At 42.3% G+C, this 17,367-nt stretch overlaps 1 protein-coding gene across 8 annotated transcripts in view; it reads left to right on the forward strand.

Moving 5' to 3' along the window:
• Window positions 1–10,219, forward strand: part of ATP13A3 (ATPase 13A3) — a 137,119-nt gene extending 126,900 nt beyond the window's left edge. For 6 of the 8 annotated variants that reach the window (XM_078854341.1, XM_073358999.2, XM_073358995.2 and 3 more), the window contains 2 exons: window positions 3,895–4,020; window positions 5,704–10,219. In XM_078854341.1, the coding sequence (XP_078710467.1) occupies window positions 3,895–4,020; window positions 5,704–5,901 (324 nt within the window). In that variant the 3' untranslated portion in view covers window positions 5,902–10,219. The remainder of the gene's footprint in view (window positions 1–3,894; window positions 4,021–5,703) is intronic. The other 2 variants (XM_073358994.2, XM_073358997.2) reach the window with 2 other exon arrangements.
• The last annotated feature ends 7,148 nt before the right edge of the window (window positions 10,220–17,367 follow it).

The following is a 17,367-nucleotide window of genomic DNA, read 5'->3' on the forward strand; positions in this document are numbered from 1 at the left end:
TAAAAAAGTCCTATGACTGTGAAATTGACCAAAATGGACCGTGAATTTGGTAGGGCCCTAATGATTCCCCATTGATGACTACTTTTTAATATCTGTCAGTTAGCCACTTCTTAATTCATTTAGGTTGTGTTTTATTGATAGTGCCAATTTTAAAATCATATTTCCATCCTTTAATTCTTTATCAGTTGAATCCCATATCGGCTTTGCCATTATTTTACCTGAGTTTGATGTCAGGCTAACTAGTCTGTAATTACCTGCATCATCCCACTTGTCCTTTTTGAATATTGAGACAACATTAGCATTCTTCCTCTCTTCTAGAATTTCCCTGGTGTTCAAAGACTTGTTAAAAATGTACATCAGTGGGCCAGAATTCTTCTCAGCCAGATCTTTTAGTACTCTTTGGTACAAGTTATCCAGACCTGCTGATTTAAAATTATTTCTCTCTCATAGATATTGTCTGACATCCCCCTTCGTTTGAAAGTACTTCTTCATCCTCATGTGAAACATCATCTTCCTTTCTCAAATACAGAACAGAAGAAATTATTTAGCACTTCTTTTTCTGCATACATTTCATTATTAACAGTTTTACCATTTCCATTTAATAATAGGCCTGTACAAATGCTAGGATTTTTTTTTTGTTGCTAATTTTCTAAAACTCCTTATTGTCCTTAGCGCTGCTAGTGTTTTAGCCACAGAGTTTTCCCTGACATCTTTAGCTTCCCTTATCAATCTTCTGCACTTCATAACTTCTCATTTATATTAATTGCTATCTGCTTCCCTCATTTGCTATTTGTTGTTTGTTGCTTTTTTATTTTGAACTGCTGATGTACTTTGTCACTGAACCAGGATGGGCTTTCAACCAAGTTGTCATGTTTCTTGATAGTAGCATCATAACTTTTTGCCCATCTAATAAACTTCCTTAAGAACTCCCAATTTTCCGTCACATTTTTCTATCTAAAATTTTCCTCGCAATCAATTTTGCTCTATTGTCCTCAGCTTTGAGAAATTAGCCCTTTTGAAGCACCAAATATTTACATCACTGGTTCGGACTGTCCTCTGTTTGCTCATATTAAATGTAATCAAGTCATGAGCAGTAGTCCCTAGGCAACCACCAACTTCCCAGTCCAGTGATTAATTCATAGTTCTGTCATAACGAAGTCCAAAAGCATTACCTCATTGGGTGCAATACCCTTTGTGTTTAAAAAATGATCATCTACAATTTTTAGAAACGAATATGTGTTTTGTGACTGGCTGGAGGAGATCTCCAGTATGCAGGGACAACTCTAGCTGTAAGCAAACTAGGCTGCTGCCGAGGGTGGCTGATTTGGCCAGTCCTCCCTCAATTATGATGGAGGGGTGGCCGGGCCAAATTTGAGTGAGTGGCATTGTGACCTAACGCACAAGCTTGCAACACCACTCGCACAAATTTGGGCTGGCCACCAAATCTGTGGTCGTGATTGTGGAGCAGCCAGGCCAAATCTGCGTCCTGAGGCCAATGAGGAGGGGAGCCGCACACGGAAGTTTTGCTGAAGATGGCAGATTGTCTTGAGCGGCCTCTGCCGGCATGTGTCTCCCACGCTGAAGAACCCCATAACAACACAACTTTTATTTCCACACGTTAAAGACCAGTATTTAAGGAGGAATAACTCATCCTGTTTGCTGGTTTGATGTTCTGTAACAACAGATCCTCCACGGAGCCCTCCTGGGCTTTGTTAGTTAGCACATGGATCGATATGCTTTCAAGAGCCAATGTCTCTGAGTTAACAATAACTCTGAAACAGGTAATGGTTCCTTTAATGTAATATCGGATCCTCCCCTCCCCCCTTTACCCTCTTTGTCTGTCTTAAACAGGTTTATAACCTGTGATTTTAACCTTCCAATCATGTGCATCATCCAGCAGATTCCAGTAAAGCCACTTATCTAAAATTTCTTCTCATCAGTGAGAATTTCCACTTCTTCCTACTTTTTACCTTGACTCCTAGCATTGGTATATAAGCAATATGCTCTTCACATTTTCACATCTGTTTAATTTGTTAATGACACACTGAGTTTGAGTTAATACCGCATTTGCCCCCTTAGCACCTGTCCCTTGTCGTAATACCGCATTTGCCCCCTTAGCACCTGTCCCTACCCTCTCCCCCTCATCGGCTCCAGTTGGTCTCGAAGCAAGATGATTAGCTGCCTGTGAGATGCATGCTGGTCCCATTCATATAGCTCTGTCTCCCACTGGAATATGGCCCAGTCTTCCACAAATCCAAACCTTCAGCTTCATACCAGTTGCACTGTCTATGGTTCACATCCAATATTTTCTGCCTTCTGTTGCTTGTGGGACTGGAAGGCTCTCCAAGAAGATAACTTGGACGTTCCTCCTCTTCAGCTCCCTTCCAAGATCCCTGAAGTTTTCTGCAATCTGTGGGATGCCATAGCTTTGGAACCAGTGTGTATCCCCACCAGTGGAGACTTGCCAGAAGATTTAATAACCCCATCCTTTTTGCACTTACATTTCATATTTTCGCCCTGGGGTGACAGCATACCATCCTGCTCTCCTTGTGTCCTTTGCTAAATTCTGTGTCCACTCTTCATATGGAGTCACTGGTGAGGATTGTTTGCCTTCTAGAGATAGGTGAAAACCCTGTCTTTATAGCTGCTTGCTTCATAATGCAATGGTGCCCATGAGGCATGTCCCTTTTAGCTTTCTGTTCTGTTACTCCGGAGACAGGTTCCTCTGTAGTTGCTTCACTGTGTACCTGATACTGAATGAGGACTTTTAGCTGGGTTGAATACCTCCTGGTTTTCTCTCTGCTCTTGGTCAGTCCATTTCTTTGGTTTCTGTTCTTTCCAGTTCTCCTTTCACAGACTCTTCCCCTTGTCGTGTCTGTAGTAGTGATTTCCAAATGTGGTTGTCAAAGAGGTGTTGAAACTTGTGCTTCCAGACCACGTATTTTCTCCTGCAGTATGGCCACCAGCTTGCATTCATGCACTAGAGATCGATTTGGTCTTCTGACAGAAAAGTAAACATAGCATGTCTGAGGCAGGACACAGTTGTTTCCTTGTGGTCCATGTTAGCTACGTGGAGTAGAGCTATACCTTCAACAGAAGGAGCCAGGCTCCCTCCAGAACTCACCAGCTTGTCACTCTTATTTGCCTACCTCAGGAGTTCACCTGGCAACTGACTATATACTAAGCTTCACTGCTCAGCTCTACCCGCTCTTTAGCAGGCCAGGGTTAACCTCTGACACTTCAAACCCTGGGTCTGTTCAAAGACAACAGGGTTACAGCCACACTGCCCTCACTGCGACACAGACAGACCTGTCTCACCTAGCCTGGTCAGGGGTCCACAGCCCAGCCACGCAACCTTCCTGGAGAACAGACAGACCAAACACACCACTCACCAGTTTCCTCTGCCTCTGAGCACAGCATCCACACCTATGCCCCCTGAAACCTAATAACTAACTTTGGACTGTGATCAACACTGCTAAATATATACCCAAAAGATCAGACTAATCAGAATGCAAAACATGATTTGAGAAAAGAATCTTAATTCAAAGCTTCCTTAGAACTTGCAGTGCTTATTGGGGATTCTTAAAATAGTAGTGTCAAAACTTGTTTTAAAAAGAAATCCTATTTGTGTAAATGCAGTTGTCATAATTATTGCAGTTAATGTAAGGCATTTATTCATGCTCTTAAAACCCTCATGTAAGCACTTAAATACTGAAGATGGTTTCTCTCTTAAATACTTATTAAAATAAATTTTGTGAAATGAAAGCTGAGTTTAGTTCTGCACTGAGCTAATTATGCCAACATCACCGTTTCAGATTTTATTTCTATGTGCACACTAACAACAAATGATCATTAGTCTTTTTAATTCTTCCCACTCCCTGCAATGTCTCACAGAATATCCTCCTTGACATGATCCTTTGGAAGATTGTGTCCAGTCGAATTAAACAAGGGGAATATCGCCTCGCCAGGCTCCAGCCACCTCAGGTTGGAGACCAGTATTTTGCTGCTAATCATCCAACAGTATGCAGATTAATTTAGTTTTTTATCATGCATTTTGTGGTGGTTTCTGGGTGTGTTTGTTTTTCTGCTTGTATAAACCTGTTTTTAAATAATGTCTTTATCATCTTTCTGTAACTTTACAATTAAAAGGGATTTTAACAGAAGCATCTTTAAATATTATTATAAACATGTCCTAAGCAGGTAAGTGTACGTTAAGAAGTTTAGCTTCACTTACAGGACTTGAGAAACAGTGTGAGGCCTCTCTAATTTTTCCATTGGCTTGTTTTTTCACTCCAAAATGACACACTTAGAATTTCAGGGGCTAACGCATGCAGTGTCACCAGTGTCCATCCCAGACACTTAGTTGTAGTCTGCATGTCAGCAGATCAGTAGAGTGGAACTAGAAACGTCTTAATTCTCATGAAAACCGGGTTCTTAACTCTGGGTTCGATCCAGCTCCCAGTGAAATGAATTAAATTGACTCAGAAGGTGTTGGAGCATCCTCTGTGTGATCAGTAATTTATGGTACATACAAACAAAGGGAAACCAAATGAGACATGGTAAATTACTACTCCTTCTTAAGCTTTTAAAGCTGGTGTTGGCAGCTCCTCCTCCTCAAGAGATAGTCAACAAACTGCATTTGGTACCACCCAGAGGCTACAGTCTATGGAAAATGCAGTGCAGTAAAACACTGCTGGTTTGGTTATTCCCTTTAACGCCTCATAGCTTTTGCCTGCCTCTGGGCAGGGAACCGGCACAAGGCCCAGCCACTGCTTCAGTCAGAACTGAGCTTGATTGTGAGAAAGTCCGTGGTGCCTAGGGTTCTGCACGGGGGTAAATCTAAGCCAGGGAGCATAAGGGCAATCACTTATATGTATATCCACCAGCACGGCAGTCACACACAGTAGCTGAGGTAGACTGAGAAATGGGAGGAACCAAATACCTGGAGAATGTTAGCAGTGTGTTTGTCTATTTATTCCAGTTAGTGCAGTAACATTTCTAAGGTTTATGTATTGCCTATTTAGGATGAGGGGAGTGAGGAAGACTTTTAAAAAAATAAATAAACACGGTGTGATGTATGCGTACATACTAGGAGATTGCTTCTAATTCACTGTTTTGCATGCTTTTTAATAGCACACACTGTCAGATAGGCATAGTTAGTTTAAATTGCGTACTGCTTATTGTTGGTTGGATACCGTTGAACAAACCTGTGTATGTGTAAAATATTTAGAGGGTTTTTTCCCCAAACTTGGGCATCAAACAGACAGTTACATCACAAGAAGTGTTTTCAGGCCATTACTCCTCAATTGTATACTTTGGGAGTTGACTAGTTCCTCTGAAACCGTGCAGTTATAGGCAGTACTGTGAGTGCTTTGGAATGTGCATGAACGGGATTGCAGATGCAGGAGACCTGGATACTATGATGCAGAATCTTCTTTTCTCCTCGCGTTTGTACCTTTTGAGATCTCATTGCTGCCATACTGCAGAAGAGGGAGTAGGCACAGCCCTGTATGTAGATTCTGCACCACACTGTCTTGATCCTATATAATGACAACAATTTCTAAATGAGAAACTAAAACAATTCATAATGAAAGTCTGTCTCATTTCTGATGTCTCATTGTAAAATTTCTGATGTGGTTTTAAAGTATTTTGCTCTTGGCAGCCTGGTTTTCATATCTGTTCCTTTCCCTGTCCCTTCTGCAGGAGGCTTTGGATCGCTGGAGAGGATGCTTCCTTTCCTCCCTGTTTGGCTGCAGAAAGAAGATTCCAAAAGCCAAGTACATGCACTTAGCTCAGGAACTGTTGGTTGATCCAGAATGGCCACCAAAACCTAGAACTAGTACAGAAGCTAAAGCTCCAGCCCAGGAAAATGGTTCATATCCAATAATCACTATAACATAACAATGAATCTCAGTGGTATGTTTCTTTAGCAGTATTCAGAGCTATGTAATTGTATGGCTTTATTTAGTATTGCCGCATATTAAGTGTTCTCCTAGTACAAACATTTCTGGTTATTTTGTCTCTGAATACAAAGTTCAGAGCTGGACATCATACAAATTATACATCAAAAAACATTGAGCTAGATGACGTACAACAGAAGAAAAAATTTTTTACTAAATTTTGAAGCCTCACTTGCCCAAAGTGAGCTGTATTTAAAGGTTTAAACTGCAGGGCAGTTAAATAGGGTCCTTTGAATATTTGGGGAATGTTAATATTTGGTGGTAATTGTTCCACCCTGTGTACCAACAGCAATGTGAGCATAGTGTGCTGTCTGACACAACCTTTTCACAGCAGTACTAGAGACGCATAGAAACCACATGGAAAGGGTTGTCAGTTATTTCTTCACTTTTTATGAGAAAGCATCATGACTGTAAGATGATCCTGGAGTTTTAGTGTGTATCCCTCCTATTTCACATGGACTAAAAACAAGTTCATACCTAGTAGTGCAAGAGAGTTTCCAGCTGTGGGACAGGTAAGGGTTTGGACTTGCAGCTAGTCCTTAAGTCTGACCCTGCAGGTACTGGGAATGCAGTAAAAACCGTGTGCTCAGTCCGTAGGAGGAAGGAAGCACATTACTCTCAAATGAGCTCTTACCCTCCTCTTCAGCTAGTCGTAGGCTGCAGAAGGACAGGTTGTTGGGGTCTTTGAAGAACCTAGGCCAAATAATTCTTCTTCCCTTACGTCTCACTTCTGTTGCATTTAACTGACTGGTGGCTCCATACGCTCTCTGTGTCCAACAAAGGGATTAGATTACTCTTAGCAGACCAGGTTTTATTGGTATTGTGTGAGCGATTTTTAACACTTTTGCACCAGAAAGGCCAGAACTATCGCTAGGAGGCAGAAAATGGTTTTCACATGCCCTTAGCATTAGCAAATATTAATCCTGGACACCAAGGGCTTATAAATACCAAAGGATTGGTCTACCAGTGTCTTAATTACCATGTAGTTGTGTGCAGCAATGTTAAGATGGAAACAGATGAGCCAAAATCCAGGTCTTGTTATAAAATGATCGGGCTGCCGTGGATTTCTCTCTTTTTAAACCTTTTGCAGCCAGTGGTGCCATGAGTACTTGAAGTGCGAGTGCAGTTTCATGGTGAGGTGGTGCCAAAGAGCACTGTACTAGGCCACTAGGGAGATGAAATCGCAAATATGAGACAGCAAGCAGCAACAACGTCAAAAATACTGGGTTTTAGAAGCCTGTCAAAATGGGTAAAAACCCAAAGCCTTTGGCAACCAAATAACAATAAAACCTTGAGGAAAAATTCCTACAGTCAGTTCCTTTGCTCTTTTGAAAGAATAAAAAGTGCTGAGATTTGGACTGTCCTTTTTAACTCAGTGAAATAGACTGATCTAAGCAACTCTGAACTTTGGGAGAGGACACCAGAAATCCAGATCTGACCCTTACACGAAAACTCCTCTAGGATTGTATGTGGGGCTGAATGAAACCTGTGGAAATTACTCCACTCTAGGGAGTGGTCTCCTGCTATAAAATCCTGGGGGGTAGCTTGTTACGTTATCTAGAGAGGATATCATTCTCTAGGGTTCTTCTGTAAGAGGAGTTTTGCAGCTCAGGCCTATTTCCCTTGTGTTTTCATGTATGGCAATATCCTCCTGCCTGGACAGGGTTGAATGTGCCATGCCAACCTTGGCATTAATAATTGGGGCATAAATGGTTTGGAGGGTTCTTCTAGGACTGTGAAAATTAGCAGTTACGTTAACAGTTACACCTCATGAATTAATGGGTGTACTATCCCCTATGCCAACTGACAGCTCTCTTCCTGTTTTATTTTGGGACGGCATTTACCAGCTTTCAATCAGTAGTGCAGAACAGAATTGTCCTTTTCCTGCCTTTCGTACTGTTGAACTTCAAACAATATTTGTAACTTTAGAAGAGTGTAAAAACTGGATCACTGTTACTGATGTTGCCACTGTTGAGTCTTTGAAATATCTCATTCATGTGGAATTGGGGCGGGGGAGACGGGGGGGGGGAAGAATATTGCTAGCTAAGTGAATATTCTTGATATCTCCCCTTTATAGAAAATATTTTACTTTAGTGGAAAGATTCCATGAAGCTATGCATCTTGGACCTTGGCGCTGTGACTTACGACCACATCCTAGATTTGTTTAAATGTTAACTTACGGGGGGTTTTGAGTTAGTTTCATTCATTTTGACTTGCTTGTTCAGTCAAAAGTGAAGAGGAAAATGTGCACGTGGTCTGCGTCTTTCAAGTACTGTTGCTTAGTGCTCTTCCCCCAAACTGCTAATCAGTCTGTCCTCGTTCAGATGTTAAAGTCAGTCTTTCATTTGTGATTATGATATTCTGTGTACCAGCCCATTAGAAATATCCAGATAATAAGGAGTAAACTATTTGCAGAGCAGTGAGTTTGTTTAAAGAGTATTCTAATTTTTTTAATTAGGGCCAAAATTGTCAAGTGTGTCCATTAATTTTGGGTGCATGGTTTGTGAAAAGGCGAGCGTGATTTTCACTGGTCCTGAGCACCTGCAGATTTCTTTGACTGCAGATGGAATTCTGGGTGCTCAGCACCTCTGACAGTTGGGTGCTCAGCACCTCTGACAGTCAGGTGCTATGTTCTTCAAGTTGGGCACCAAAATTAGTGGATGCTTTTGACATCATATGACTGAGCAGCTAGGGTCTTTGACCAAGAACAGTTAGTTATTGTTCAGAATAATAGATCAGCTGTCTTTTTTGGGAAAAAAAATCCTTTTAAACTTTTCTTTTTGTTGCAAGGTTTTGTACTTCTGAGGGTTCAAATACAGCCATGGAAGTAGGCGCAGCTCCTACTGAAGTCCCTGGGAATTGCACCTTCTTACCTCAGGGCAGGGTTCAGCCCTATTTGCCTGTATATCACTTTGAAAGGAAGATGTGATTTTTTTTGAAGTGTACAGAAAGATAGCAAACTAGATCTGGCCCCAAATTAGCAAGTTCAGTTCATACGCTGAAGTAAGTTGGACTTCAGAGTTTGTGATTAAAAGAAACCTTCTGTAAATTTGTTCTTGAAAGCTAATGAATTCAGATGAACAGAACTATTTAGTGGGCCCTACTAATTACTCTTGATGGTCTTTTTTCTTTCTATTATATAATTCAGCCTCACACTGAGGAGTTTGATTCAGATTTTCTTATTAAATTATTTAAGTGTATACAGACCTAAATTTAAATCTGTATACATCTTACTTCAGTGTGTTAGGATTTGTAAATATGACTGATATAAATATTATTTATGCACATACTTAAAGGAATGGTCTACCCAGGAAAGCAATTGTTAAATAATAAATGTAACTTTTAAATTTGTTTAAATAAATAACCAGATCTTTAACATGTGTATCCCTCAGGGTTGTTTTTAAAGTTCTCCTTCCCTTCAGATACAACTAATGGCAACTGTAGGTTTCCTACATTATATCACTAAGTCTGCTGTAAAATGACCTGCAAATAATGCTTGAGTAAAAGTGGCGAAGCCAGCCACAAAGCAAAGATTATTTCGATTAATTTGTAAACTTTAAATTGGGAACTTTTACAATTGCACTTTCAGTTTTTAAAATGGTCACCGTTTTTATTCTATTTATTTTATTTCTTGTTCTGTGTTTATGAAGATTGTGCTGAATCAGTTCATCTGAAATTGGGTAAATAATCCTCTACTGTATTATGTATATATTAACATTAAACACATGCAGGATGCTTTTTTATGCTGCAAGTTTTTTAGTATTTTCCTTGGTCATCTCAACATTCAAGATTTAGGAAGTGCTTTAGAATTTCTCCCATGAAATTTTGAATGATAAAATTAGATTTTTATATGTCTGAGGGAAAGGGGTGGTTTTCTGACAATTTTTAGAGTCCTGGATATGTTAATTTTATACAGTATAGCTTCAGGTTTTTACAGCTATTTTCAATGAATTGCAGCTTGTTTGATAATTGTGAACCAGAAACTACTCTTGGTTTCGGTGATGACTTCCTTGAATCTAACAAAAATAGAAGGCTCATGATTTTAGTGTTCTCTGGAAGCTCACCTTCCTCTTGTTTTTAAAAAGCTAGTTTAAATCAGAAGTGACTCTGCATCTTTATATTTAAAACCATGCACTGCTGCTCTAGAATGGTACCAGGTGTCAAAGGGGCACACATGCGTCACTGTACATTGCAATTGTAAATAGCCTTGTAAAATCATTTTTATGATTGAAGCTATTTGAAATAAAAATGTAAATGAACAGCGTGTACTTTCATAGCTTTTGTTATTTGTGTTCAGGAATGTTTCTCTAATTCCCTCTGTCACACATTTGGGGCTCAATTCAGAGCCCACTGAAATAGATAAGAATGACGCCCATTGGCTTCAGTGGGCTTCGGCTCAGCCCCATCTCCATGCACTCTTGCTGAGTAAGGGGCATGTGTGCGCATATACACACACCAGATTAATATCTGGAAACAGTGACAGTGACCTCAGTCTTCCATCATGGATTGATGAAGGCCGTGTTGAGGCTGTAACTTGTACCTTACGAAGGGTAGTGATGCATTTCTGCTTCATTATTGAGATCTTCCCGTGCTGCTTCCTTGCAGCATGGTGTGCTGATAGCATTTCTTCTAAGGTGACACTTTCATTTCTTGCCAGTCTTCTGCCTGCAAACAATGTTGTTCCTGACACTATCATATCTATCCTGCTCTGAGTCTGGAAACATCACTTCATGAGTGAGGCTGAGACCCTTTCCATACTCCAGTATGGAAATACATTTAAATATTCCAGGACAAAGAACTTTGTTTAAGAAAAGTTAAGGTAGAATGTGTTTGAGAGGGGTCCAGCCAACACCCAAAAGCTTGACCGTTTTTTTAAAAACCCAGGCACAAACCTGGATCCAAAACAATATTTTATGAACCTTTTGCTTTCACCAAGATCCTTATGGACTTAAGTTTTTGTTGCAGACAGTTCATGGAGGCAAGGGAATTAAACTGTGGAGACACAGAAAGGAGGTAAAAAGTGCCCAATCTGGATTGCTTCGTCTAAGTCTGGAGCAGAAAGGTGCCCGTTCCCTACTGGTGCTGCCGCGATTCTAGCTCTGATGCAGAAAAGCCTTGTGATGGAGAAGTGGCTGGAACTGAAGGACCTGGTTTCCCTTTTCACTTACACTTTGGCAGAAGTACAGGGGATTTAAAAATAAATACATACATGAATCTGAGACTGATGTTCCTTTGGGTCTACTACAAGAGCCTGTATATCCAGTTATGTATTGGACAGGTGACATAAGCGAGACATTCTGCTGCTCTTGGGCATGTATTTCTCCACCTTATTCATGATGGGGGATGGAATAAAGTATTCCGGCTCTACTCAGACTTCTACTGGGTTGGTGGGGCACTGTGACAGGGTCGGGCCAGATGGCTATAGGAGAGTCTTTTGTTTAAAAAATTTAAAAAAAAAAAATTTTAACCAGTTCCAAACCCTTACAGCTGGAATGGTGTACACTGTTGCTTGGGGGGAGGGATAGCTCAGTGGTTTGAGCATTGGCCTGCTAAACCCAGGGTTGTGAGTTCAATCCTTGAGGGGGCCATTCAGGGATCTGAGGCAAAAATTGGGGATCGGTCCTGCTTTGAGCAGGGGGTTGGATGGATGACCTGCTGAGGTCCCTTCCAGCCCTGATATTCTTTGATTCTATGATTCTTAAATGACAGCAGAAAACAGCTCTTCTCTGGTAGTGAAATCTCTCCACTTTTCACTTCCATCTTATCACAAAAGATGTAACAGTATTTGTACCACACATTTTCAAACTGTATATTCAAATAAGACAACAACACAGGGTCAGTTTTACTTTATGCATGCAAGTCACATGGAATTTAGAGCAGTTGCCTTTCCTTTTTTGACAAAAATAAACTCCAACCATTTAATAAATGGGAGAATAAAGAACATGTGTTACCAACTACCTGAACAGAGTTTATTACATTAGTTATCCAATTAAGTTTTAACCACAACTGAATTGGAGAGTAATAGAAGGCAGATATATTAGCCCCAGGCTAAGTAGGTCCCTTTTCCCTGGGTAAGGTAACAGGGAAGGTTCCGGAACAATCAGGAACCTTCTGGAGACAATTAAGACAGGCTGATTAGAACACCTGCAGCCAATCAAGAAGCTGCTAGAATCAATTAAGGCAGGCTAATCAGGGCACCTGGGTTTTAAAAAGGAGCTCACTTTAGTTTGTGGTGTGCGTATGAGGAGCTGGGAGCAAGAGGCACTAGGAGCTGAGAGTGAGAACGCATACTGTTGGAGGACTGAGGTGTACAAGCATTATCAGACACCAGGAGGAAGGTCCTGTGGTGAGGATAAAGAAGGTGTTGGGAGGAGGCCATGGGGAAGTAGCCCAGGGAGTTGTAGCTGTCACACAGCTGTTCCAGGAGGCCTACTCTAGACAGCTGCATTCCTCAGGGCCCTGGGCTGGAACCCGGAGTAGAGGGCGGGCCCGGGTTCCCCCCAAACCTCCCAACTCCTGGTCAGACACAGGAGTCGTCGACCTGGACTGTGGGTTCAGAAAAACGGCCAAGCTGAGGGCTGCCGTGAAGCTCCAAGGCGAGTAAATCTGCCAATAAGCGCAAGACCCACCAAGGTAGAGCCAGAAATTTGTCACAGGCACATATGCCACACTTTCTGGTAGACCACATCCACACTGACCACAGCTGTCCTCCTTTTTTGAATGCAGGTTTCTATGTGTATTCCACTGTGGGAATGCATGCACTCCATGCCCCTGGGGTCAGAGAATTTTTGAAAGCAGTATTTGTTGCTCTGTGCATGTGCCTTTGCCTTCCTTGATGAGTCCTTACATAATTTAAAGAACTCCGGTGCCACGCTCTGCTCCATGGGAATATATACAGCTGCCCTAAAAGGGAAGTATCACAGGCAGCCTTACAAACCTAGACCGGCATCTCAATAATTATTTCACCAGCAGTCTTATGACCCTCCTGGTAAGAGACAGGGTACAGACCTCTCGTTTTCCTTCACCTCCCATGCCTACAGCACCGTCTCAATCTTATCCCCCCAGTAAAAAGATATTTTGTGACAGGAACTCAAGAGCTGCAAACCATTTATGATGCCTCTTCGTGACCCCCACATACCCTCTGGGGGTTGTTCAGTACTCTAGTTCCACAACTAGAGTGCCATAGCAGACAAGTGGGTATTAGATATCATCTATCCCAGCTATGTGATCGAGTTTACTTACCTACCTTCTCCAAAACCTGCATTCTCACGAGGAATCCCTCTTCCAGCAAGTAACAATACAGTGCACACCTCTTCAACACCAAGGAAAAAGTTTTTACTCTACATAGTTCCTAGTCCCTAAAAAGTTGGGTAGTTGGAGACAGAGATGTATCCTCGATCTCTGTAATCTCAACCACTTTATTCACCAACTGAGATTTCACATGGTCACTCTGGCATCAATACCCTATCCCTGGAAAAAGACATATGGTTTACAGCTCTTGATATGAAGGTCACGTACTTTCACGTGGATATTCACCCCATCCACAGGCATTTTCTCAGATTCATGGTGGGCCCTGACCGCTTTCAATACACGGTCCTCCCATTCGGCCTCACCACTGCCCCCATGGTCTTTACCAAGATCTTTCTGGTAGTAGGAGCTCTTTTCAGACAGAACGGCTTCACTGTTTCCCTTTTATGTTGATGATAGGCTTCTCGTTGCCAAAACATATCAGGAAGCCTATGGGTCAACCTCATCAATGCTTCAACGACTTACTTCCCTAGGAGTCAGTGTGGACTTGGAAAAGTGTCCTCACTCCATGCAGACTACAGACTTCATAGGGGCCACTCTAGATTCGGTCATGGCAAGAGTTCATCTCCAAAGATTTTGGATCTTGGATTTTGGAGTTCATCTCCAAAGGTTTTGCACCAGGAGTATGCTAATAGGTCAGGTTAGATCAGGTTATAGACAACCTTTGAGTTCCAGTCAGAACTTTGTTTTCCTTCTGGAGCCAATGGCTTCATGGACTTATGTTATCCCAGTTGCCATACTTCACCTACATCACCTTCAGACATAGCTCCAGAGAGTGTATTCACCAGTCAAATACAGCATGAATACCTTGGTAATAATTCCGTCCACAGTAACATCTTTCTTGATGTGGTGGAAGGATCCCCATCAGGTATGTGTGAGCGTCCCCTTCCTATTATCCTTGTCAGACAAGATGATCATTAGTGACCCCTCTCTCTTCAGCTGGGAAGCCCACATGGACAACCATACGGCGCAGGGTACTTGAATGTCCCAAGAGACCAGGATGCACATCAACCTTCTGGAACTCCAGGCAGCATGAGAAGCTTGCAAGGTTTTTCTACAATTCATCCTATCCCACCATGTCCTCATAACGTCAGACAACCTGACAACTGCCTTTTAAATCAATAACCAGAGAGGAGTGAGATCAGTCCCCCTATGTGTAGGAGCAGCCACCCTGTGGTGTATCCGGAATCAAAGCACCCTGTTGGCCGCTTATTTTCCAGGAACTCAGAATGTGTTAGCAGACACCCGCAGCAGGTATCTCTCCATCAGTTACGAGTGGGAGTTGCATGATTCAAAATAACATTTTTGTTCAGTGGGTGGCCCCTGATCGGGTTCTGTTTTGCCAACTGAACAAGTGCAACATAGGTTGCTCCAGAGGAGCTCTTTGACTATGCCCTCAGAGCGATGCTGTCTTTCTCCCCTGTTCAGACCATCTGAGCATGCCTTTCTTCCCATACTGCTCCTACTTTGGGTCTAACAAAGTCACGACAGGGTACAATTCATCTCCATTTCCCCCCAATTGGCTCCCAAATCTCCTACAACAGTCATCTCATCATCCACTCATCATCCAGGCCTTCCCTGATCTCTTGATCCAGGAGAAACGCAGGATCAAGCATCCCAACCTCAAAGTACTTCATCTCATGGCTTGGATTTTGGATGGGCATCAACATTAGAACATTCCTGATCAGAAGCTGGACAAACGACCCTTAATAATAGCAGAAAGGGCTCCACTAGAAAATGCTATTCAGCCAAATGAAGCGTTTTTCTGTCTCGGGCACAGCAGAAACATCTCCTGAGTCAGCAGATATTCCCCTATTTTGGACTATCTTCTTTCTCTCACAACAGCTGGGCTATCCCTTGGTTCTATATGAGTCCACCTGGCAGCAGTCAGTTCATGCCATCCGCTGTCAGGTGATTATTCAATTTTCATTCACCCATTGGGGAGCAGATTCTTAAAGGGCCTGATCAGAATTTTCCTGCCAGTAAGAAAACCTACTCCTCATTGGGATGTAAGCCTTGTATTTCCAGTACTCACTAAGCCTCCTTTTGAGCCTTTAGGTTAGACATGGAACATGTAGCTATCAATGAAAGTTGCATTTCTTGTGGCCATCACCTCAGCCGGAAGGATGGGTGAGCTGGGAGTCCTAGTGATGGGTGTGGTACACACTATATTTGATAAGGCCAAGTCTCTTTACAACTACATCCAAAGTTCCTCCCCCAAAGAAGTTTCGGAGTGTCACATGAACCAGTCAGTCCACATATCTGTTTTTTCTGAATCTGCATGCATCTGAAAAATGCATCTGAAGAAGAGCAGAAACTTCATTCTCTCAATGTATGGCATGCTTTTACCTTCTATTTGCAAAGGTCAAAACAAATTAGAAAATGACCTACATTGTTTCTCATTATAGCAGAATGAGTCTGAGTTCAAGCTAGATCCTCCCAGAGGATCCTTGAGTGGATTTCAGGCTGTATCCTGTTGTTACTAGTTGCTTCTTCCTCCTGATGGGGTGAGAGCTCATTCTACAAGAACACAAGCAACTTCAGTGGCCTTGCTTCAGGAAGAGCCCTTACTTGACATTTGCAAATCAGCTCCTTGGAGTTCCATCCATACGTTTGTGAGGCCTGGTGCTATAGTGCAGACCTGCCCACTGACGCTTCCTTTGGGACAGCGGTTCTCCAAACAGCTCTGCTGCCTGCATCTTCACACTCTCCCCCTACTTGAGTACTGTTTGTCAGTCACCCACAGTGGAATGCACAGAGGGACCAGCACTCAGAGGCAGTTACTTACCTTATAGTAACTGGAGGTTCTTCAGGATGTGTGGTCCATATCTATTCTGCTGTCTGCCCCCGGCTTTGCTTCGGCTCTTTACTGGATTTGCGGTAGAAAAAGAACCAGAGAGGCAGGCAGACTACGCCGCCCTTTAAGCCTTTGGTTGGAAGCGCAAGGAAGGCAAGGGCACGGGCAAGGACCAATGGACACTGCTGGCAAGAATTTGCCAACTCCAGGCACATGGCACGCATGCATAACCACTGTGGAATACTGATATGGCCAACACATCTCCAGTTACTGTAAGGTAAGTATCCTCTTTTGTCCCAAAGCATATTGCTTGTAGAAGCCCTTTGGGGGTTTTGTATGTAAATGGGAGCTGTGGGTATGGGGAGCCTCTGAAGATCAGTCCACTTCTCTTACGTGACTAAATATGAATTTAACTGTTGGCAGTGAAGTTAAAATAAATTCTGGCCTTTGCCTTTAAAATACCACTCATTTTTGCATAACTATAAGTTGAGGTGTTATCTTGAGGATGCATTATGCTGTCAGCCTTCCCATGTAAAATGCAGAATCATTTGAGTCCTCACTTGTCTCCTGTACGCTTACTCGATGCCTCTAAAATGGCTCCTTTGCCTCTAAGATAAGACTCACGCAGCTATTTTTAGTTCAATTTTAGTTTATTTTATGTAACATTTGGCTGAGGGCTGGGTTTAGAATGTGCACAGGACAGTAATTCAGAATAAGGTAGATAACGTTTTATTGAATCTGGTATATTTGATTTTCGAATAATGTGGGTTCAAGTCCTGGTGTGTAAACTTGTCAGTCTGACATGTTCATGTGCTGAATTCCTGGCATTCCTGTACAACACACTGAGAAATCTTAGGAACCCAGGAATTGCCGCACTAGGTCAGACCCAGGATCCGTCTAGCCCATTGTCCTATTTCTGATGGTACCCATCACCGTGTGCTTCAGAAGAAGATGCAAGAACCCTGCAGTAGGTGGAAGTGGGATAATTGCCCCTCAATTGGTCTCGTCCTGATTCTCAACAGGGAATGGCTTAAGTCCTGAAGCATGAGGTTTAATGTCCCTTACAGAATTTTCAGCATAATTAATTATAACAACCCTGGATATTCTTGTTTTCCATATAAATGTCCAAGCCTGTTTTGAATCTTCTGACATTTTTGGCCTCGATCCAATCCTACTCTGCTTTCTGTGTCATGGCCAGCTTTTGATCCATGAGGATGCTTTGCCTCTCACCCAGTGATGAGATTCTTTAGCAGGCTTTTGTGTGGGATCTTAGGCCCTTGCGGGGAGGGGGTGGGTTCTGAA

This window comes from Lepidochelys kempii, chromosome 9 (genome assembly GCF_965140285.1).
Source record: "Lepidochelys kempii isolate rLepKem1 chromosome 9, rLepKem1.hap1, whole genome shotgun sequence".
Lineage (NCBI taxonomy): Eukaryota > Metazoa > Chordata > Testudines > Cheloniidae > Lepidochelys > Lepidochelys kempii.